General features: G+C 51.5%; 1 protein-coding gene across 3 annotated transcripts in view; it reads right to left on the bottom strand.

Moving 5' to 3' along the window:
- The window catches only part of LOC144730013 (FERM domain-containing protein 4A-like), a 116629-nt gene that overhangs the window by 21245 nt on the left and 70767 nt on the right, over positions 1–24617 (bottom strand). For all 3 annotated transcript variants that reach the window (XM_078610455.1, XM_078610456.1, XM_078610457.1), the window contains exons 8-12: positions 22599–22682; positions 19274–19339; positions 17970–18027; positions 17207–17293; positions 2336–2412 (exon numbers count right to left, since the gene is read on the bottom strand). In XM_078610455.1, coding sequence (XP_078466581.1) covers positions 2336–2412; positions 17207–17293; positions 17970–18027; positions 19274–19339; positions 22599–22682 — 372 coding nt within the window. The remainder of the gene's footprint in view (positions 1–2335; positions 2413–17206; positions 17294–17969; positions 18028–19273; positions 19340–22598; positions 22683–24617) is intronic.

The following is a 24617-nucleotide window of genomic DNA, read 5'->3' as shown; positions in this document are numbered from 1 at the left end:
ATGTTCTGCTTACGGAACATTACGGCACCTTAACAGATAAAGTTTTATTTCATTTAAACTCAAAAGTGTGATTGTAACGATGTTACTATCGTTATTCCGTGAATTGAAGTTAATCGGAGCACCTCAACGCTCTGACAAGCACTGGAGCATCGCTTACCCCCAATGAAAGCCAGTAATGAAAATGCCACGTTCCTATGGCAGGAGCCAGCTGTTCCCTAGGATCACCACTTGCTTGTGAAATCTTCGTAAAATGTCGTTAACCGTCGCTGGAGCTACGCACTTTTAAATCTAAATTTACAACTCATTTGTCTTTGAAACTGCTTTTTGTGTTGAGTAATGTCGTCCTTCCCCCACACCTCCGATTAACACAGCTGGCTACGTACGGTGCGAAAGAAGTTCAACGTACATGTACATACAAGTCCATTACCATGGAGTGAAGCTTCGCGACCACAGGAAGAAGGGTGATAACGCCCCACCGCGTTGCTGAGGAATGCCGGCCGAGTGAGCAGGGTTCACGTCGACACGGCTCACTACACCGAGCGCACGGGATTCCGTTACGTCTCGGGGCACAAAGCGCGTCGTCTCAGCCATCAGAAACGTCACAACGGCCAGACGAGCTCTCGCACAGCGCAAGCGTCTGGCGAAGAGGCTCCGCTGAGGAGGCTCCGTGAACCCAAGGAATCATTCTCGCGTTTGTTCAAGGAAAGCAAATAGCACGGGGTGCAGCGGTGGGGCAAAGCTTGTCCATCCGTCACCCACACAGAGTCGAGACCACGTTTTTCCATCCTATATTATGTTTCTTTATAGACCAAGCTAAATCCATTCATCACTTATGACCTCAATATAAACATCATTGCTTTATCTCTGGCATTAAGATGGAAATTACCATCAGCCAATTAATCTTTATTTACAAGTTATGGTGCCCTTTCGGTTGAGTGTCTTTTGGCCAAAGAGGTCAACTCCGGCAATACCTCTCGCGAATGTCATTTGCTCAGAAGATGTTAATGAGGCAGGTGACGAGTCACCTCCCCTTCACGATTGCTTTCAGATGACAATAATATGTGTTTTGTTTCATATGTAATCTCATCCGTCTCATCAAATGCTACTGTAACCCTTTACGTTATAAACGCCACGTGTGATGAGCGCTCGCTCCTCTCTCATGCGTCCCGTTAGGATGCATTTCTATCCAGATTTCCATCGTACATAGTTCTTGTTGTTTATTAGTAAAAATATATATTTACTGCTATCCATGTTTATAAAATGTCCCTGCTGTTGTTGTATGCAGCCCCTCCAAACCTTCCCTTCCCACGTGACGCACCCAGACGGTCTGCCCCAGTCGCCATCGAAAGAGAACGGATTAGCTCCATGGGCCTAACTCTAAATAACCGACTGATCTGCAAACCTGTAATTTTCATTTGTTCCTTTCCATTTAATAAGTTCCGTCCCGTGTCAGGTTTATTCTCTTCAGATGACTGGGACTATAAAACTTGTCCTGTATATTACCCCACATCCGTGAGGAGGCTCATCAATACGCTGTCAGCTGGTTTCATAAAACAAAATTTCTACTTTTAATCGTCTTCTACTATAGGTTTGCTTTGTTTACGATTTGGCTGCTTGGTGGGAACCAGTCAAGTGACATTGCGTTTAGAGCTCACGATTCTTAATCAGAAGGTGACAAATTTGACATCCTAGCCAAATCATCACGCCCCCTCCCTCAAGGGGTGAATAAAATGAATACCAAACTTGGAGAAGTCAACAATAGTTGCAACATGTGACTGGGGAAATTCCACCGTGAGCTTGTGGAGAGATGATCACTGCCCTGTGGCCATTTGAGCCTGGAGCCACTTTGATTTAACCTGCCTTGAGAATGTTTTGTTGTATGTTCATCACACACCACCTTGATCAATCCACTGCTGGATGAAGGCCTCCAAACAAACCGTGTCGGTTTCGCTTGGCGGTTATCTGACCAGACTTCCCCACGCTGGTCAACGCGGGTTGTGAAGCAGGGGAACAGGAAGTGGTTCAGATATCACTCGCCACTGATGACAGCCGTGCACTCATGACGCGGTGTTCGTAGCGCACCGTGCGAACTACCGTGCCACCACTCTCCCCCATCGATGTGCGTTCGCTTGGTGGAAGTTAAAACTCTCTGCTCTTTTTATACCGCTCTTAAAGAGCCCTGCGTCTACAAAATATCTCTGTCTGTACGTTACCCCAAGACACGTAGAGGACATTGTCAGCAGGGGGTCACCTGGTTTGAGGTATCACATTAGATGTTGGTGGTTTCATGGTCCACTTATTGCTACTTGGTGTTAAGAGAGCGCTCCGAACTCACCTCCTTGTATCTTGCACTTCGATCAAAAACTTCTTGTCTCGGAAATACAGATTCTCCAGCTCCTTCCAAGGGAACACCTGCGGTAGACACAGACAGACAGGCACGCACACATTCGTGAAACAGGGAAATGCAGACGAAGGGACAGACGCACAGGGCGGAGAAAAACAGTGAGAGAGGGAGGACACACGGGCAGATAAACAACGACACAGACAGACACGTACAAGTGACAGACGCACGATGACAGATTGACACAGAAAGAGATATAAAATGTGGACAGGTAAAAGGGCATTTCAAACAGACAGTTGGATAGACACCCACAGGGCGAGTGATAAAGCAAACATCACCATATAACTGGCAGAGGCTGTTCACAAGCGCCTATAAAGCCGCCTCCGCCGCATGGCACACGAGGAAGGCTGGTGGCAGCACCACGCCCAGCAGCCTTCGTCTCTCCAGCGGTGATGTTTACACACCGTACCAGGCACTCGTGTAAAACCGAGGTGGCTGAAAGGGGCCCAGGACACGTTTGTATGCCACCGCTTCCCCCAGAAACGCAGACACACACACTCACGCGGCGTACACAAAGTCACGCGCCATGAGAGACCAGACACACAGCGACAACAAAACACTGCACCTGACAAAGAGACTGAAAGACTCGCATACACAGATACATTAAGGAGAAGAGAGGGAGAGACATCACATGACACCAATTATTATTATCAACCTGCAACCTTAAACCCATTAAGCAGGCCACAGCGCCAATGGGGGGCACTCGGATTTCTCGGGGCGTTCCGCTGGTGGCCACCGGCGCAGTGGACTTTGCACCCCGACTGAGAAGGTGGCGACACGGGATCCAGCAGCAGCAGCAGCGTTACTGCCGTTCAGTTTCAGGACTCCGGAACCTCAACTTCAAAGTTACCCACCCATCTGTTAGTTAAGAGCAAAATAAAAATACAACATCCGCCTCTAAGCCTCTGCGAGGACTGTACTCCGTTTGCCTTTGCAAACTGCGACGGACGATGATTGTCACCGGACTCCCACTGTTTAAATCTATGCAGCTTAATTGAAGTGTATCATAATTACTCCGTAAATAAGCAATTCTCCTTTATTTATCCAGAAGAGGCTACCACTGAGCCACAAGCAGATACAAGCAAAAGTCTCTGTGAGTCTCAGAATTATATTAAATATCTAAGTCCATTGACCAACTGGCTTTCAAGTATTTGTTTACGCAAGCCAACTCAGGACCGGTTTTGACATCCTGGCTTCTTAAACAAACGCTGCTGCTGGGTTATCAGATGTTATTGTCAAAGAGCAAAGCACTTTGAGTGTCCACTACCTCTTTCTTATCTGGGATGTTTGACCAATTCGTTTTCAATTATAATTTTTTTGCTTACGGGAAGAAACCGGAGCACCTGAAATAAACAAACATGCTCCCAAATCCACTTGCTGTACTGTCACCCTCGCAATACACAATCGCTGCGGTGTAATTCACCAACCCAGCCTCGGAGTCACACACAATGAGACCATTATCCCACTCTTCACCCGGCTTACACCAAGCCAGACTCCAACAAGGGAGCACCGCGTCACCGCACCTCCCATCAAACCCCGGTGGCTCCACGCGCGGTGCTGAAGAAGTTCACCGTACACACAGCACACGCGTACTGGCCACAGTACTCTGAACACACAATCACTCACAATCAGCAGTCACTCTTGAGTTGTACACTTTGCATGAGTACGACGACGACGCACACGTGTCGTTTCATAGACTCTGGTGTACGAACGGGTTTCTCTTTAACAGCCTCCATTCACACGCCGCCGCGTTGCACAACAACAGCTGATCCGGCAATAGCCCTCGTTCTGTGCAGAGGGCAGGTTTTACTGTAACACGGAACAGCCCTGCCCAACACTCATTGTCAAATCCGCTGCACAGGCAGCCACTGTACAATCGCCAGCAGCGGCTATTGCCAACCCTTGTACCGGATTGTCTCGGGTTATTCCCGGATTGATCCGAGAGTCTCTACCGGAATTGACATCGATCTCCCGGTGGCGACTGAAAGCGATCCGGGAGATTTTAATAATAGGAGATTTTCAAGACGGGACATCAATGAATACAAATCCATCTTCCGGAATATCTTCAGTCAGAGTTTAAACCCCTAGGTTTCACGTTGGCCACCGTCCAGAATCATCGCGCCACGGCCGGTCGATTCAAAGAAACGTAACCGGATCGCGGGACAACTTCGTGATCGTTTTCTTTGCGCGGACATTCATCGCCGCACGGCTACCGTCAGTGGCAAGTGATAAGTGAACGTGGTCCTGGTGAACAACCCCACTCCACCCACTCGCCACCTTCACAACTCCGCACTGACCACTGTGGAGCGTACTCACGCAAACCCACGTGACCGGGGAGGCCTTCATCCAGCAGTGGATTGACAAAGGGTTGTGTGAATCTACGAGTTGATTCCACGAGATCGGTAAATACTGGCACTGTGCGTCATGCTTGCAGGCTCTCCAGTGGCGTCATCCGGGTGCACTGGCTGCAACGGTCGTCCTTGCTTGCTGTCCGTATGATAATTAACAACCTTTAAATAATTAGTTTTAAGCAATTGTTTGGAATTCAAGTAATCAGAAAGGTAATGAAGCAGGTGCACACCGGGTGATCTGATGGCACGTTGCATACAGAGTGTTAACATGGGATCGCTGCTGCCTGCCGAGATGTTGTCTGATGCCAGCGGCGAGTCGCTCCCCATCACCCATGGTCCCCTCCTCCCTTCACTCCTCGACATGTGTTCCTGACTGGGCACAAAAACTCCGAGCTGACTTGCACCTGGACCTAACTTGTCTGGTGCCTCTCTCTTGCTGCCATTAAATTTGCACAGTTTTTTTAGTATTCGTGCGTTTCGGTCACCACAGTCAAACACCTCCTCTCTTTTAGTTGTGCAATTCCCCTCGTTCGTCAAGAAGAAGCGTTTGCAAGGCGGAGAGACAAGATGCGGAATGGAGGGGAAGGAGACAGAGGCAGCCTACAAAATCATGATTTAACCACCAGTGATCAGCAGATAGATCGAGAGTGCTGACTATGAGACTGGGTGCAAGGCTGGGAAACTTGCAGACAGAGTCAGGGAAATGCAGCATGCAGCCAGAACGCCAACAATGCTTTCTTAACTTAATTTGATCGCATATCTGATTTGAAGCTTTCGTGACTGCAGGAATCCATACTCTTTGGTTCTTTCGGTAAAGTCACGTAGGTAGAAAAATAATAGATCACGACGTTTCGATCGTAACACAAGCAATCGTCATCAGGTGGGACAACCACAGCAAGGAAAAAACTGCTGAAGTACAGCAGTTTTTTCGTGATCTATTATTTTTCTACCTACGTGACTTTACCGAAAGAACCAAAAAGTATTCATCGCATATGTTACACACTCGACCAAGTTAAATATTCTTGTGGTTTTTAAACCAACCCCACTCTCGCATGCAAATCACATTTGCAACCAGCCCGTAACGCTCGCTCAACAGGATAATCAAGAAGCTTTGAAACCGTTTCAGCGCTTACAGAGATAGAGAAAACAGAGAGACGAGATGGGATGAGGCTCCGGGAAAGGAAGGCGAGTTCCACCGAGACCGATATGACACGGAGATTAATGAGCGCTATATGGATATTTACATTTTAAAAGTGAGCGGTGGACATGAGAGATATGATGTTAGAGGCGTGAGACGTGATACCACAGACGGACACAACAGACAGGGACACAGAGAGACACGGAGAAAGGAATGTCCAACAATGTAACTACAACAACGCACGACGCTTACGGCTGACAAACACTGTACAACCTAACACCCTCGCTCACCTCGCTCACCACGACGACGTCCCGGCCACGTGGTGTGGTAGCCGCTGCTGCGACACGAACCCCCAAACAAGGCTGAGACCAATCTCTGTGGCGGCTGCGAGCAGCAGCAGCAGCATCAGCAGCGGGGCACTGGGGAACACGGCGTGGGAGCTGCACGCAGAGGCGCGCACCTGGGCCAGGTGAGCAGCCGCGGCGTGCTCGCTGCTCTGCGCCCGCTCGGGTGACTCACCGCAGCCCCTCCCCCCCACAGTGCCCCGGGCCCTGCCCTGCATCACTGCCACGCCACCCGCTGAGTCACCAGCAGCAGCAGCCAGTCTCATCGAGATCCGCAGGACACCCCCCACCACACCTGACCTTGATTTGTCTGTAACCTCAATTTGCGTTTGTTGAACAGACAAAGGGCCACCCCCCGTTGGGTACAATTTGTATTAATTAACGAGGATTATTGGTGGCTGAGCGACATAATTGATTCCCGTGTTGGATTGTTTCTTTCTTTCGTATGGAATTTAAAAAGTTTTCATTGGGAAAGCCCTTCCATGGCAAACGGGGAAACCACGTGGATATTGCATTTGTACCGCGTGCCAAAGCGAGTGTGGGCACTGATCGGCAATGGAACAGTACCTTCACACAGTCAGGTGACTCCGCAATTCCCCAAATGTAGGGAGACGCACAGACTCACATTGACTCACAGAGACTCACAGAGACTCACAGGGACTCACAGGGACTCATATTAACTCACAGAGACCCAAAGTCCAACCCAAAGTCCACACTCACACGCACTCATACCCAGACTCAGATTCACATACAGACAGACACATTGACTCCAACAGACCCATCTCACGCAGAATCCCCTACTGTATAAAACAGCGCGAGTGGTAGATCGCACTTCACGCGGCAGTCACGGTCACACGACTCATCACTCCCCGCTCGGTGCGCGTGGTGTTCTAGACACACCGTTCACGTCTGTGAGGCACGGGGAAGCCTCCCCCCCCCCCGTATTTACCGAGTGGACATCACAGGCTGACCACACATCTCTCCACTGGGTATGGAGCGCTGGGCCAGGGTGCTGTTGGAATTACTGAGTCAGGAACATTCTGAGGTCCACGATTGAAATCCCAGTCGAGCCACAGTGGGTTTCATGTATAATAATACTCATTTGAGCCTTGTTACTTATGACCTCATAAACAAAGCATTAACCCGACAAGTTAATGAAGCAACGCCTTGCCCAATACACATCGCGGGGAAGCACTCCCTGGGGTCTTTGTTGAACTGATGTCGAGTTGTTTTGTTTGTGTCGTGAATAAGGCTCCCTGCTGGGAGCAGTTAGAGACAGCCTCAGCACCCTGACTGGTGACTCACTCAGGGGGAGGGGAGCTCACGATGCTTGTGCCAGGATGCTGAGCCAGCAGTCACGGAGAAAACCACATGGGTTCGAATCCCGGTCAAGCCACGAGATTGTAAATCGTGGTCTGGCCTGGCTGTGGTGAGACTGCTGGCCACACGGTAAGAAGCTTGCGAGTTGACGCCACTCGGGATCAACTCAGTCTCCTCGTGGCAACAAAACACAGCACGCAGAGTGAATAGTCGATGTGACATGGCCAAGTCGCCCCTCGCCGCCACGGGAATGTGACATTTCCACCATTGGCTCGGGACATACGATGAGAGAGGAGTACAGTACTATAAAACGCTTGTTTGAGCAGGCATACGAGGACCTTAATTGCATAAACTAATTATGTAGCCTTATCCTGGCCACTTGTAACTCCACCAAACATCGCGTTAACAACCCCCGTCAACTTGCATGACTCCGAGTCTTCGTAAAGGCAAAGGGTCAGTGGTGATAGCCAACACCTTCTTTACACACTGCACTATCTTCACCGGACAGTATTCTGCATTATATCAGTGGACCCTTCTACACAGTAGATTACAAGCCAACCAGATCGTCACTTGTGCAGTGTATTGGTATTTTCCGTAACAAAGTACACTGCCCCCAGACATGCAGATGCATGTACACGTGTTGCGACACACTCGCCTACCTCGTACTCGCAGACCGGGACACGTTCAGATATCACTTGCCACTGATGTTAGCCGTGTGGCTACCGTCTGCACACGTGTCCCTTTGGCGTCAGCGTGCACAGACAGATGAGCTTCCTCTGTGCGTCACACTGCGTCATCCCGGGCCATGAACAATCCACTGCTGGATGTAAAACCATCCCACAAGCCACGAGTGTCCTCAACGGTTCAGCGATGGAAGAATCCACCCGGCACCTGGTGTGCCCGAGCCGATTCCATCGCTCCATCTCCCCGGCGCGTTCCATCCCTCGTGGAGTTCGGCACTCGGCAATGAGGAGGCACAGAGAGTGAAGCGGTGCGTGGGTACACAGCTGCAGGGGATGGAGGCTCGGGTGATGTTTGTGTGGAAGACGCGGGAAGGTCATACAAAAGCCAGTCGTGCTATATCCGGGTCGTTCTATTGCACATATTTCTACAATGAAAATGTAATAATCTGCCCATTCTGCAGACACAAAAGCGTACTGTATTTACATAGCTGCATAAACAACACCCAGCTGAGTAAAGATTTTTCCTTTGACCAATGGAGCTTGCAACTGGCGTGTATCCAGTTATTCGGGTGCCAGGTCAACCCATGCGGAAGGTGGCAAGTTAAAAACCTGGCCATTGGTCAAAGCAGCCCATCATCCTTTCTGGAGTCCTTAAACAAGTCCCACCGCTGTTGTGTTAAACCAAGCGGGTTCGTCACATTGGCTATCGGGCGTGGGTGGGATCGTGGCATTTCCACCGACGGTTCAGGGCCACCACCACCAATGTGGCCGCGTGCCACCCCACACCGCTCATTTGAGCAGCGAGACACTTTGACGCGACATCACGGCTCGTGCCAACGCGTGGGCACGCACTCTCTGTACTCTGGCGGCCGGTGTTGGGATAAGCAAGCTTGTTGTGTGTACGCGAGCGTGGGCGGACACGAGGCCACTGGGGTGGCGTGGGGGTAGGGGACCGGAATGGGCGCTAGAGCGGCTAGAGGACAGCCGCTGAGCAACAGTCTGACTGTGCCGAGACACTGGGAGGGGTTGAGACTCGAGTCGGTGTGTCTGTCTGAATGTGGTGGTGCAGTGGTTAGCGCACCGCACGAGGAACCCGGTGACCCGAGTTCAAGTCGTGTTCACGATCAACATCTGTGACGAATATCTAAACCGGTCCTGGGCCTCCCCATGGTCGACTCGCCCTTAAATGAGCACCTGGTGCGGTGTGTAGTAAACATCAGCACTGGGGAGACAAAGGCGGCCCAGCGTAGTGCTGGCAACCCACCCCCTCGTGTAGCGTGTTGGCCTTCATAGGTGCTCACAAACTCCACTTACCCCAACGGTGGAGCGTCAGCGTGGCTGTTCATGCCCTGAGCTGACCATTCACCGATGGTCGAATCCTGGCCATGCGCAAATCGCCACCGGTATCCAAATCGGTCTGGGCACCCCATAGGTTTACTCGACCACATATTTTTTTACTTTTAAAGTGTGGCAATATCAGCATTGGGGAGACAAAGGCAGCCCTGGTGTGCATTGTGCTGGCTAGGCCACTCCCTCACTTGTGGTGCGGGTCTTAATAGGCGCTCTCTAACGGCGTTTGCTAAGAGAGCACGAAGCCTTGCCTCTTGATTTGTCTCTTATCCTCAAAACAGTACAGTAGCACGTAAATGCACACCAAACACAATGCACACTGCTAGCATACTGCACATTCTTGACTCACATGCAACAACACACTTCAAGATTTTACATCACTCACATGCACGCGCGCGTACGCACGCACACATTTTGCATTGTGTGCCAAGACAAAGATTCTCCGTATAGCCTTAACAGACTTTTGGGGCAAGCGCCATCAGCGAGGACACGCGCACACACGCACACGTGCGATACGACGGCGCAACGGATGACCCTCTGCGTGTGACAGCGGCCGCTTCGCTCCCTGGCGCCGCTCCGGGTCCCCAAGAGCACGACGCTAAAAGCGCCCTCGCTGCCCTCGCCGGGTCTCAACGCGGAGCTGAGCTCCCTCACCACTCAGACTTGGACTTAAATTTACACGCCGGGGTTGTTGAGCCTTTGTAGCGCGTCACCTGCCGCGTGTTATTTCCTCTGCGGTAAAGTATCCGGTTGTTTACGCGAGTTGGAGGAAAGAGTGTATAGACTAAATGAATGTCTCTATCGGCCCGGCCCACACACCTGTGTGTGTGCGCGCGCGTGTAGGAGCGGTAGTGTAGCGGTTAGCGTGCTGCACTACAAAACCCGGCGATCCAAATTCGATTCCCGCTCACGGCCACCAACTCCAGCAACGATGATCTGAACTGGTGCTGGGGCCTCCCCGAGGGCGATTCAGCCTCAAACGAGTGCCTCGTGCCTTGTGTCAACATCCCCATTTAGGAGACAAAGGCGGCTGGGCATGGCGTTGGCCACCCAACCCCCTTGTGTACTTGGCTGGCCTTAATAGGTGCTCGCTAACAGCACTGTTAGCATATAAACACACGCACTTATGAATGATCCCCAGAACGTCAACCCACAACAGCGGGTCCACCCCCAAGCCCTGACAGTGCACCGTCGCCACTGTACGTGGCCTCAACGTGCACCTAGCCTGGCACAGATAATGTGGCAACATCACCGTTCATTCGCGCCGAATGCTTAAAAGTGTCTCTTGCAGTGTCGTGTGCTCAATTAGTGGTAGGTAGAGAACACCCATCAACTCCTGGCCACGGCACCGCACTGGTCACAAGTGGCGCTTTGCCGTTGCCCGGAGCTCCCATCGGTTTGTTCCCCAGATCTGCTGCCTGCTCGAAAACAGCGATGGGCAGTGCTCACCCCTCTATTGCCAGCCTCGAGTCACTTGTGCATATCCCACATGCCCACGATGGAGTCAGACTCTCGTTAGGAAACATGACTGCCGACTTCCTTCTAAAAGCTGCACTCATTTGCCCAACTCGGGGTGGGGATTTGAACTCTCTACTCAACTCTTTAGCTGCAAGTCGAAAGTCGTAACCACAACAGTGGCAGCAGCATCCAGCCAAACCCCCGAGTAAATATTTAAAATAATTCATGGGTACCCAGATACCTAAGTCAAAAAGGTATTTGGTGTTTGCACACGCTCAACACTTGCCAAATAGGTGTACGCACACACTTCCTGACTCAGTGTTCATCCTCGTGTGTGGAATGCAGCCGTAATAACGCAGCAATTGTGCACCGCCTAAGGCGAGCCAGCTTCAACATCATAATTACACGCCTACCAGTTCCACTGGTCGCAAATCACGTTCCCAATGCGCTCCCCCAGCGCAGCATCGTTGCCCACTGCACACGTCACCACCTCAGGGTGACTGCGATGGCCGAGCAGACAGCGCTCGGCCTTCTCCAGACGACACCCCACTGTTGACTTCCGACCTGCAGAGCGCGTTACTCATTTGCATACCAGTTGTGGCTCCACCAATCATTACGCCAGGGTCGATAAGGTGAGCACCACTTTGTGGGAAGTCAAAGAGTCGTTCCTGCCGCGCGGCTCACAGACGCGCTCTTGGCCTGTGCCGCCTGATGTTCGGCGTCACTGAGTGGTACTTGTTTTAATGACTCCAGCACTGTGGGTTGGTTTGACCAATGGCTGGGATTTGAACTTGCGCACCTTCGCAATGGGTTGACTTTGCACACTGACAACTGAAAACACGCCCATGGGAAGCTCCATAGCTAGCCGCTGGCGTGTAGCGTGGCGAGACTGGTCTCTGCCATGCGAATGTGGAATTTCCAACGATGGGCCATAGGTTACAGATCATGAGCAGTAGCTTGTTTTTTCCTTAAGCAGGGAGATCCTTTGATGGTGCTTTTAGTTGGAAGGAAACCCAGCTGTAAGTCACGTGTGTGTGCACAGCTTATCTGCTTCATCATTCATTTACTATTCATTTATTTATGCGCTTAGCTAACCCTCTACGCCTGGATTACAGAGCACACAGCTTCTCTGGATGGCCACCCTCGCCGTTCGAGCGATGCCACTCAGTCCGGCGACGGTGATGCCACCGATCTTCATTCAGGGTCCCGAGCTAATTTGAAAACAAAACTCCACGTTGCTAAGACCGGGAGCCGTGTGCACGCTTTGGACAACCGCTTCCCATATCTTAGTAGTCATTTTATCAACCTCAGAAGTGTAATATGCCGACTCAGTTGAAATTGCAACCCAGTGAGTGTGAGAGCCCGTGCACTCACACAGCATCAGCCAGTCGTCTCAGTCGTCTCAGTCAGTCGACCTGTGACATCTGAGTCTGCCCCGTGACCTCCTGCCAGCGGGCGTTCGACACTTCACGTGGCCTCAAGGTGCACATGGCCTGGCACAAGCGTCGTGGTGACGTCACCGCCACTTAGTGGCGAATGGCGGTTGTTGTTGTTGTCTCACATAGCGCCACAAAATGCTTAGCCTAAATACGAATCGTCTTGTTCATCAGTAATTGTTTTGTTTGTTCTCATCAGTCGGCATAAATGTTGGCCTGGCGGTTCGGGAGAGTTCATAGTGGCCATGTTTGAGGAGTGGCTGAGCTCAAACCGGGTACCAGCACCCGTGACCGAGTGGTTTGTGTTTGGATCGTTTTGTTCGGCACGGCGCCCGACGTTTCGCGCCACGTGCTGGGAGCTTCTTCAGGAACCGAGAAAGCTCCCAGTGCGGACATCGCTGCCGAACCCACAAGCGGTACAAGCTGAACACGAGGGGCACAACACGTCCGCACGCAGCGAGAAGCACAAGTGCCGTGGTGTGAATTGGGATGTATACTGAAACACTGTCCCCCCAGCTGTTGCGTATTGACACAAGGTATAGCAGGGCTCCGTGTTGTGTTTGTTCTGCCTTTCTGCCTCTGCCAGTGTGTAAACAGACACTGCTGTTTCAACTCCCAACACGCCATGAGATCACACCTTGTGTTACATCACGGCAGTGAGCTCATCCGGCTGATAACGCTGCAGTTCTGTATCCGACTCCCGGGTTCCTCCCCGTTTATAGGACATCGTTGTCGTATTTGTTTTAATTAAAAGCTACTGACGAAGGATTTACAACATCTGTTGTGAACCTGATCGTACCCAGCCCAACGGTGATGACGGAGACTTCAGAAGAGCGTCGAATACAGCAGCAGTGTTAGAGGTAAAGGGAGGCATAGAGAGTGATCGTGAAATTGAACTCCTGCCACTCTTGCAGTCCACGACAGCCGACCTCCCAGGCCTGTTCTGAGAGTCTCCCACTGTCCGGCTGTAGCTCTTCACCTTGGTCCCTGACTGTTCATGGGCTGCCACTCCAGGGTCCGTCTCGGAGATCTGCCCTGCACATGAGCCCTGCCCAACCTCCTCCTCTTGACCACCAGTACTGCTCAAACCAGCATGGCTCAACTTTGCTGGCAGCCTTAGAGCTAGTGGGTGGAAATTCCACATTCCTATGCTGGGAGGCAATAAGGCCTGAAGACAACAACAGTCGCCTTCCCAGAAAGTGGCGACCGTTTCATTTACGACCGAGCGATGACGATGATGGGATGATGGGATGATGGGATGATGGGATGCTGGGATGCTGGGATGATGGGATGATGGGATGAAGGGATGATGGGATGATGGGATGATGGGCTGATGGGATGATGGGATGATGGGATGAAGGGATGATGGGATGATGGGATGATGGGATGATGGGATGATGGGATGATGGGATGAAGGGATGAAGGGATGATGGGATGATGGGATGATGGGATGAAGGGATGATGGGATGATGGGATGATGGGATGATGGGATGCTGGGATGATGGGATGATGGGATGATGGGATGCTGGGATGATGGGATGATGGGATGAAGGGATGATGGGATGATGGGATGATGGGATGAAGGGATGATGGGCTGATGGGATGATGGGATGATGGGATGAAGGGATGATGGGATGATGGGATGATGGGCTGATGGGATGATGGGCTGATGGGATGATGGGATGATGGGATGCTGGGATGATGGGATGAAGGGATGATGGGATGATGGGATGATGGGATGATGGGATGATGGGCTGATGGGATGATGGGATGATGGGATGATGGGATGATGGGATGATGGGATGATGGGATGATGAGCTGATGGGATGCTGGGATGATGGGCTGATGGGATGATGGGATGATGGGATGATGAGCTGATGGGATGATGGGATCATGGGATGCTGGGATCATGGGATGATGAGCTGATGGGATGATGGGATGATGGGATGCTGGGATGATGGGCTGATGGGATGATGGGATGATGGGATGCTGGGCTGATGGGATGATGGGATGATGGGCTGATGGGCTGATGGGCTGATGGGCTGATGGGCTGATGGGCGATTGACCCACAATCGGGACAACTCGCAACGTTCCGGTTGTGGGTCGAGCACTCAAACTCCGTTCCATTTAACCAGGTCACAGTTCTTCATATAAACTTACACACAGCTATATATACTTAGGAAGCCACTGGAGCTATGCACTTTTAAAACTAGATAAGAAACTCAATTTTTTAGAACTGCCTGTTGTGTTTAGATTGTTGTCCTTCCCCCGCTCCTCCGATTAGCACGGTTGGCTACGTACGGTTCGAAAGAAGTTCAACTAACATACACACAACCACATACAAAGGCCTTCCTGGTGTATGTGAGACTAACGTCGACTACAGACAGTGCTCACTCGGCACCTATCTCTCTGTTTACATCTGTCCTCCACCTTGATCTGAACGCCATCTCTCTCGCTCTCCGCCTCTCCTCCTTGCACCCTCATTTCTCCGTCCCGTATCTCTCAGTTTGCCTCTCTCTTTCATTCACCCCCGGCTTGCACGCTCTCCTCTCTCTACACACCCGCCTATCAGTGTCTCACTTCACCAAAGCACAGCACACACGCATCGTCCACCCCAATGCATCACGAGCAATGCATTGCCGTAACACACTTTACCGAAGTAAACCACCGGCTATGCTGTGTAGTAATAATACATCGTTGCAGCCCTTTGTCATTGCACTGATGAATGCAGGCCTCTTTGATGCCGTGTCGGTCACGGTGGTTGTTCGACAATACTTCACCGTGCTGGTCAGTGCGGGTCCGTGAAGGTGGGGGCCCAGGAACAGTTCAAATAGCACTCGCCAGTGACGCCGTGACTGTGGCCGGGAATTGAACTCGGGTCGCCAAGTTCATCGTAGTGCAATGCTCCGATCACTGCGCTACCACTCCCCCTTTCTGTAAGCTACTCAGCGGCTGTCACGGCACAGGATTGCCGTCCCTTGACGTGTCCTGCTCCATGGCTGTTATGGTTATTCACAAGCTTCTGGGCTCTCCCATTTACAGAGGAACCGTGAAACGACCTTTGCCCCCCCCCATCCCCCCTTCGCCGCCCCTCCCCAAGATCTGTGACAGCCGAGTTCTTGGTAGTTCCTGGAAGCCGTCGTCTATGAGCAGGCGTGAGGCCAAGGGCCTTGAGTTGTTATGCCGCCGTGTCATCTGGACACGGCGACACTGACTACACGAGTAAAAGTAACTACGCAATTAGATTAACTTTCTTTGAAATCACCGCACACAGCAACACTTTCCACTACTTCTAGAATCTCATACAATTGTCGATAAGAGATTACTTAAAGAAAATATAATTCCGCTTGCAGCATTCCTACATTGCAAGGTGCGCATGCTTCTGACAGCAAGTGCAGACCACGTGTCTCTCAGTGTTCTGGGTCCCACGCGGCCTGCATCTTTGCAGCGCCGCGTGTCTGTGCGTCTGCACGGGAAATCATCACTCCCGTTCTCACGCCCTATCTCCTCCATCGCCGCGTCTCTCCCCGCTCGTCCCTCCCCGCCCGAGCGCAAAGAAAGCGCTGCTGCGTGTGTAGCAGCCGACGGGCATTCCTCGTGTCTGCACGACGCTCACGGCCCCCTGGCTCCCAGGCAACTCCTATCTCTCATCTTCTACGTCCGTGCCTTCGCGTGCGCTCTTGTGCATACGAGCGATGCGCATGCAGCCTATGACCGAAAGCGTCCCATCTCGTCAGATCTCAGAAGCTAAGCAGGTTTGAGCCTGTCTGGCAGGATTGAGCCTGGATGGGTGACCGGCCCAAACGACGGTCGGAGCTCGAAGGCTACTGCTGCTTCAGGGCGACGTTGTCAGCAGGGGTAAATTCACCAACACCCAGTGTCGTACTGAATTACGTCCTTACTACGTCTACGCTCCCGACCTTCGGCAGCCCGCACTGACCAGCCTGGTGAAGTATGGTCAAACATATCCCATGCCCCATTCGACGTGGTGGACTGCCAAGAGGGCTATATATTCACATTGTTATGAGCGCACATGATATACGGAAGGCCTCGTGTCAAGTGGAGAACTGCTGGAGGAGTGGACCGTGAAGGTCGGGTGTCGACTGAAATGTTTGCAAGATCAGGCTGACGGAAAGAAGCGATGGCGAGGCCTGTTGGCATCAATTGCATTGCCCGCAGTAACCTACTCACCTTTACACCGACGTATGCACGTGGATATGATACACGTGGGTATGATGCACGTGGTTATACTGCATTAGAAACGGCCGCATATGCTTGGCTTTTTACAGACAACGTAAAGACTTCTGATTCGGTGGAAACTGATGCTGATGTCATCCAAGCTGCCACAAAACCAAGGCCATGATAAAAATGTTTGAAAATAATTACGAAACAGAATTTTGTGTTTACAAAATACAAATCAAAAGAGGAGTCCGGCAAGGAGGAGACACTCACAGCAACTTTTGATGATTATTTATCTCCAAAAATTGGGTTGGAGAAATAAATGAACAATAAGAAATGGAGAACGGCATTAACCACCTCAGATTTCCCTGCATCACAACCGATGAAAGTGAACTGACAGGAAACGATGGAGGTAATGGCGGTGGCTTTGGAAGAAGGCCCTTATCGGCATGCAACCACACCGGCACATTGAATGCTCACTATTAAAGGTCACGTACTGGACGAGTGAGCGGCCGAATTAATACCGCACCCAACTCAACCACTCACCTGTCTGGGCTGAGCCCTGTTGCCAAAGTCGTACTGGAAGATTCCTCCGGTACAGATACCCAGCCACCAGGCAGTGCCCTGCTTGTCCTGCAACCACGCACAGGCAACATTCATTCATTCAAAATAAAGATCACCCGGATTGCTGTGGTCATAGACAGGGGTTGGTAGGGAGCTGTGCAGGCAATGAACCACTGCCCTGTAACCCCCTTGCCTCCCCCACACCCAGCGAGATACGCAGCAGTGCCCACCGAGGGTGAGGTCAGGTGGTGAAACTCTTGCTGCGAGCAGCGCACCACCTTGCGTCAGAAAAACGGACCGAGATGGTGACATCACATAACCACTTCTGAATTCCCTTCAATCATGAAATTATCACCCAAACTGGGCACTCGGCTGAAGTGGAAACGCTCTGCGCAGTGTTCGTTGCACGGCGGTTAAGTGAATAATGATAATAATTTACATCTGTAAGGCGAATTTCATCCGTAGATCCCCAGATTGGAACGATTTAACACTCATCACTGCGACTGGGCCAATGAGTGACAAGTTGAGGCGACTAGCAGGGCCTGTGGACATCGATATCGGCGAGCGAGCGGAGGCCACCGACTCGCGACAGCATCGGGGGGGGGGGGGGGGGGGGTCTCCCGGATTAGACTCCAAAATCCGTCTTCAGCACTTGCGGTATGATCCTGCTTAGCCACCTGGTCACACCGACAACGCCAGCGCAGCACAACTTGTGTCGTGCGTCTCTCACGGGCAGGACACTCACCTTCACGCCATATAAGTGCACGCCATAGCTTGGAGAGGCTTCTATTATTTTCATATAACTGCGGACCACAAACCAACATCGATTAACACACTGGGCATTCATTATTACGATGATGATTACGCAGATGCTTGTTCACCCAGGAAAGCCTCCCCGCCGAGTCTCACAACTACTTTTCAGGAGGGTCTGGCCAAGTTATTAGCAGAATATTCCCAATGTTTTTATTCACTGCCATGACCTCTTCCAAGACATCTGACCAGCGTGAAAAAATAGGCAAAATATCTTCAAAAGGGGCCTCCAATTTATCGCTCCAGTGGAGGCCTTTCTGCCTGCAGTGGCAATGAGTGAGCAATTGCAGGACTGCACTTTCGCCTCTAGAAATGCTCGTGCGGCTCATAGGGGCAATGCTGTGTCTACATCAGAGCACTGAGCCCCCGCGTGGCTGCGGTGCCAAGATACAATCTGGGCAGCCATCCACGATCGAGCAACGTTAACGTCCCACAGAGGGGTACTCGGTCATCCCGCGAAAGAGGCCGGCCCTGACAGGGACGAAGGAGAGAGGATGCGAGGAACGTAGGAGAGAGACACGGAATTCTGACGGAGCGGGACAACGGACACCGACTGAGAGACGGGCGTAGAGCGAGCGCCGCCGTGCTGGGCGGCCCACAGTGGGTTCCCCACGTGGCCACCGTGCATGCCGAGTGCGAGTCCACACGGCGGGGAGTCGCCCAACCACACGGCACTTCGCTGGGAGTGCACATCCGATTAGCACGGTTGGCTACGTACGGTGAGAAAGAAGTTCAACGTACAAACATTCATCAATCGCAACTGGAAGAATGCGAGTTAAAACCCGAAAACAGGGGTTAAACTCGGCCCATCGTCCCTGGGCGGCCAATACAGTTGCTGACAGCTCTTTTTGGGAAGTATCGAGTGCTCGTGTAAAGGGTTGACTTTCTCTCGCTGCGAACGTGTGGAATGTCCATCGCTGGCTCAGGGCTGCCAGTGTAGAGCAGCAGCACCAGAGAGAGCGTGGACACCGACCAACGCGTCGAGGGCTCCACTCACACGCGACGCTGGAGCATTCGCATCTGGTTAGGACGTAGACTCAGCCAATCATACTTCCAGGGTCGATAAATGTAGAACTCCTTTGTAGGAAATGGACTGCGATTTTTTAGCAGACAAGGATAGACTGGCCCCTGCCATGGGAATGTATAATCTAAAAGACAAATTGTTGAGATTTTATTTGTAAAACAAGTTTAAAAACTGCCAGTTGCAAAAAATAGCTCTTCGTATTTATGCTCACTCACTTGACGATTGCCTGTCCCCTGGAATGTCCCTGGAGCTTCTTGTAATATTCAATCACCCGGCTCTCACTGCGGGCAGAGAAAGCAAGGAACGCAACGAAGAAGAATTGTCATTGTTTATACAAGCTATGTGAAGGAAAGTATTCCATTGGAAAAGTGTGCCAAAAAATAGTGTAAACGTCTTTTATTTACCCAGGAATGCCGTAAAACATTCAAACCGATTCTATTTCTAGAAAATGTTGAGTGTTTTTTTTTACTAAATGAAAAAACAATTTCTGTGCAGGGTTCCCCCACTTGAGACCAGAGTGCCCGCAGGAAGCGGCGCATTGGAGATGCGGCGTAACAAAAAAATCCACACGGACCTACTTACTGTACTGCACCACTTGTGCGCTAAATCGAACAAACAAAGACTGTGTTTTAATTCCACGTGTTCGTGGACGGATGACGCCGCTTGGTAGACACAGCAAAGGGTTCAAGAGGCACTGCAAGTGGCGGCGGTGGTGACGTTTCAGGTGCACGGCCACAGCGGCCTCCAGCGAGGCGGGCGAGGGACTCTCCTCGCGAGTCGACGATGCCCGGCGTACGGAGGGGCATTTGAAACGCGTCGGCATCGGCATTATATGGGCACCACTGTGAGGAGATGTTAACTACCTCGCCTGGTATGCAGGAGGTCATGGGTTCAATCCCGACCCTGATGCCTGCTGTATATTTGGAGTTTGCGTGTCTCTCTCCCGGTGGTCACGTTAATTTTTCTACAGGGCCTCTGGTTTTTTACTCCACATTTAAAAACGTGCTTTCTTAGAGTATGTGGCTGCTATAAATTTCCACATGATAAGCCACTTCGTTGAGCTATTATTGGTGGCCAGGTCGCTTCTGAAAAAGAGCTATACAGCTCAGTGAGCCTTACCTAGTAAAATAAAAATATACATATCTCACGATGCTGGGTGGAGAACTGGCTGCTTTTTAATTTAATTTAACTTTCAGAAGCAGATTTTAACTCCCTGCGATGTTGTGGATCCTTCCGGCAATAAAAGTAAGGAAGCCCTCCATCTTTTTTAACGCTTTGCGACTAAGGTTGTAAAAGAAGTGAATCAGTTTGTTCCGCCCGTAACGAGCAAGTCCACGGTAACCCCTGCAGGGAAGGATGATCAACGACAACGACAGGTTTGTGGACGTCACACACTCGGTGCCAATGTCGGCGCAGGCTTCGCCACGCAGGTCGACGCTCGAGGCTCTTGCGGTGGTCACAGACAGGAGGCGTCTGCAGGCAATGGACCACTGCCCTGTGACCCCCGGGCCTCCCCCACACGCAGGGGGCTACGCAGCGGGGCCCACTGAGGATTAGGGGACCTTGGTCTCCCGGTCTCTTTGAAGTTACACGCGCGGACAACAAAAACAAAGGTGCCCCGTATAGCCTTCACAGGATGTTGGGGCAAGCGCTTGGCGAGTATCACCTGTCAAGGTCGGCATGGAGCATGACGGGGTGGATGGCCAGCACCATGCCCGACCGCCTTTGTCTCCCTATTAATGATGTTTAAGACACTTCACCGGGTCCTCATTTGAGGCCGAGTCGACCCAGGGAAGGCCCAGAACCGGTTCAGACAATAGTCACTGGTCGTGGCCATGATCAGGAATAGAACTCATGCACGGACACCCAAACACACACACGCACACAAAAATTCACGCACACAGAAAAATGCAAATATGCGTGCAAGCGAGTGTGCCGGAGTAAAGATCTCGTTAACACTCCCTGACGCACATGCACTCGTGCGGCCACGCTATCTACACACACACAAGTTGTTGCAATAATAAATACAGAGGATTCCTTTTAACCTGGAACACATTGGGGCAAGTGGTGTTGGCGAGCACCCACAGTGGCTGGCACGAGCGCACGAGGGGGTGGTGTCACTCCCAGCCACTTGTCACCAGGTACTCGTTCAAGGCTGATTCGACCTAGAGGAGATCCACTGCCAGTAGCACTGACGTTCTGCATGTATCACAGATCTAAAACCACTGTATCACTCTCGGTGCCAGGCTGGGTACACTTTGAGGATACGAGGAGGGTAGGGCTTTAGGCATAGTGGGACTGACCCAAGGACTGTGAGCTAGCAGACTGGGGTGATTGCAGATTCACCAGCTGTGATGTGTGTGTGTATAAATACACACACACATACCACACTTTCTCTAACACATACTATAACAAGGGACCTCTGTTAAGCCTTACAGATTGTCAGGCACGTGCTAACACAGACACGTGCTTGCATACTCTTAACACAGTCAAACCCCTCGACACACACACCCTGTACAACAGCTGTCATTTACCACTAAGCGGCCGTGACGTCAGCACACTTGTGCCAGGCTAGGTGCACTATGAGGCCTTCACGTGAAGCATGGAAGGTTTGCTGGCAGACCCGGGTGTTATGAGTTGACTGACCGAGATGAATGGCAGATGCACCACCTGTGCGCTCCCCACTGTGCCAACACGTGCACACACTCACAAGTGACAAGTGTTCAAAAAACAGAAGCAAATTGCGTCACGCCATACGCAACGCTCGAGCGAGCACGCTGACAAAACATCCACACGTGCTCACCACAGAGGAGGCACGCACGCACCCCTCGCACAGGCCACCTGTGCCGCGTGAGCGCAGCGACGAGCGAGTTCATCTCCCTGCTGCCGTCGCTCTGCTCGAGACACCCATGGCTGCACGCGAGCGTCACGCTCGGCAAAGTCAGGGCCAGGTCAAGGAGGGTCTCCCACGCGCGGCGAGAAATTGGGTGGCGCTCATCTCAGTCCGAACCGCGCGCAGACACGCGGCGGCGTTGTCTGCGCAAGTCCACGCGCTGCTATTGCTGCAGACCGACCGCGTGTCTCTGTTCCGATTATCACGGTTGGCTACGTATGGTGCAAAAAAAAGTTCACACACACACACGCGCGGACTGCCCAAACTTCTTCAGGTTGCTCATTAGCACGACAGCACACGCTCGCGATGGGATACAACGTCGCGAATCGCAACGGTCTCGCGTTCATCTTGACCGACTAGCCACCCATAGCGCAGTGCGTAGGCGAGTGTTTGTGCGGGTGTTTCTATAGGCGTTCACAAGCTAAACAGCCTTGTGCCCACATGGTGCTTGGATGGGTGACCGCTCTGCACACTTGGTTGCTGTCGGCTGTGGGGATACGTTATGGTCAGAAGGAGGGCAGTGCAGCCAAAGCCACCGTTGTGCTGTATCGCTGTGCTCCAAACGTCTCTGCCGGTACCCGCCTTCACCCAACTGCACTGGCCGGCGTGGTGAAGTATGGTCAAGTGGCCCCACCCCTCCCCCGTACCAGGTGGCGATCCCGGGCTGCTGCTTGAGCACGCACACGGGGAGCGACGCGGCCACCTGGAGATGCTCCCGCGCCTCCTCCTCACTGCCGCACACAGACACGGGGAGAGAGAGACACAGCGTGAGAGAGACACAGAGAGAGACACAGAGCCACAGAGTGAGACACAGAGTGAGAGACACAGAGAGAGACACAGTGAGAGAGACACAGAGACACAGAGTGAGAGAGACACAGAGAGAGACACAGAGCCACACAGAGTGAGACACAGAGTGAGAGACACAGAGAGAGACACAGTGAGAGAGACACAGAGACACAGAGTGAGAGAGACACAGAGCCACAGAGTGAGAGAGACACAGAGAGAGCCACAGAGAGAGAGACACAGAGTGAGACAGAGCCAGGCGAGGTAGTTAACATCTCACCACCGGGGCGCCCTGTGACCCCTAATCAACAAAACAACGTGTAGTGCCCTTGGAGATGACTGTACTCACAACCAAACAAGCGGGCAGAACCCCTCCTTCGCATGTCTGTCCCTCCATATAAAAAGACAAACGTATTTAGCTTTGGAAAGAATGACTGTAGGCCACTTGTTTAATTCGTTACTTATATTCTCCACAACAAAGCGAAGTGATTATTCAGTGTTGTGTATTTTATAGCTGCGTGTCAAACTAGGACCCACATCTAAGAGTCGTTGCCTATAAAACCGGCATTGGATCCAGTGAGCCTGACTGTGATGAGACAGTGAATGTCGAAACCGCTGGTGCTGAACCAATGCGGCTGATATCATGCACCCCGAGAAAGCCGTGTGACTGATGAGATGCGTCAAAAATATATTGTTTATGTGGAGCTACAGATCGGGGAGGGAGGTTCACTCCATATGTATAATGCTCATGCAAGCCAACCTACAAATCTAATAAACAAATACACTCCCATGGACTCGCGTGGCTAATTGAATGAGACCTTTACACAGAGTCTTCTGGGGTAATGCAAGCAGCAGGAATTGGAGCCAATGGTGATTAAGGGAACATTGCAAACATATACTCCTAATGAGGTTAATAAGTAATGAAGGGTGTAATCAAGACACTGGCTTCAAGAATAATGAGGCTCACAGTCTTAGGGAAGCTTCTCTCAGCAGCCACTATGCACTCAAAGTGTCTTTATTATTATTATGATGAGTGTAGGCATCTTCCTGAATAGCACCTGCCAACATAATGTGGAATTACCACTGCTGCACTGCTCCACGCTGGTCTGAGATGCTTTGACTCGTACTTGACTCGTTGTTATGATTAATGCAGAACATTTGGCCAAGCAGAATGTGTGTAGCGATGCTGTGTATATCTTGTCCGCACCTCCGATTAGCACAACCGCCTACGTACGATGAAAATAAGTTCAACATCTAGTACATACATTAGCGTGCAGCAGGGGTGCAGTGTTTGTCACGCTCATTCACAAACGACGCTACTTCGGTTAGATTTTTCCCCAAGCCGTGGATAGTTTCAGGAGCAAGTGGCATCTGAATCTGCCTCGGGTCAACTCGGCCTGGACCACGAGATTTTGCATTCGCGAGCATCATGGAGGCCAGCCTCCTCACGCCCCACCACAGCAGGAACTCGCCAACAGCACTTGCCCATCACCGTGTGTATGGTGAGAGGGGAGAGGGGTTCTTTGTCTTGCATTTGCTGTACACCTTCGTACGTATTTATTATAACAACCAGTGGAGATTTACCACAGGCAATGATATTAAGAAAGGAAGCTACTGGTGCTCGAGTTCGGTAGGAGGAGAATAAGAGTGAGATGCAACGACTGGAGGGACACAACGGTAAAGCACAGCAACAACAACACGCGATGATGTACATGTCCGGTATTTGTAGATTTGTGGGAAAAAATACCCACTCTTGTGAGCTTGTAAATTGGCCAATCAGGGACATTCACATTACTGTGGGAGATAAATACTCCACTTGCACCACCCAAGACCACACACACACATTACAAGCACACACACACACAGCGGAATTATAAATACAA

Source organism: Lampetra planeri, chromosome 34 (genome assembly GCF_965212315.1).
Source record: "Lampetra planeri chromosome 34, kcLamPlan1.2.h2, whole genome shotgun sequence".
Lineage (NCBI taxonomy): Eukaryota > Metazoa > Chordata > Hyperoartia > Petromyzontiformes > Petromyzontidae > Lampetra > Lampetra planeri.
Note: the sequence above shows the minus strand (reverse complement) of the source record. Positions and strands in the feature narration are given on the sequence as shown.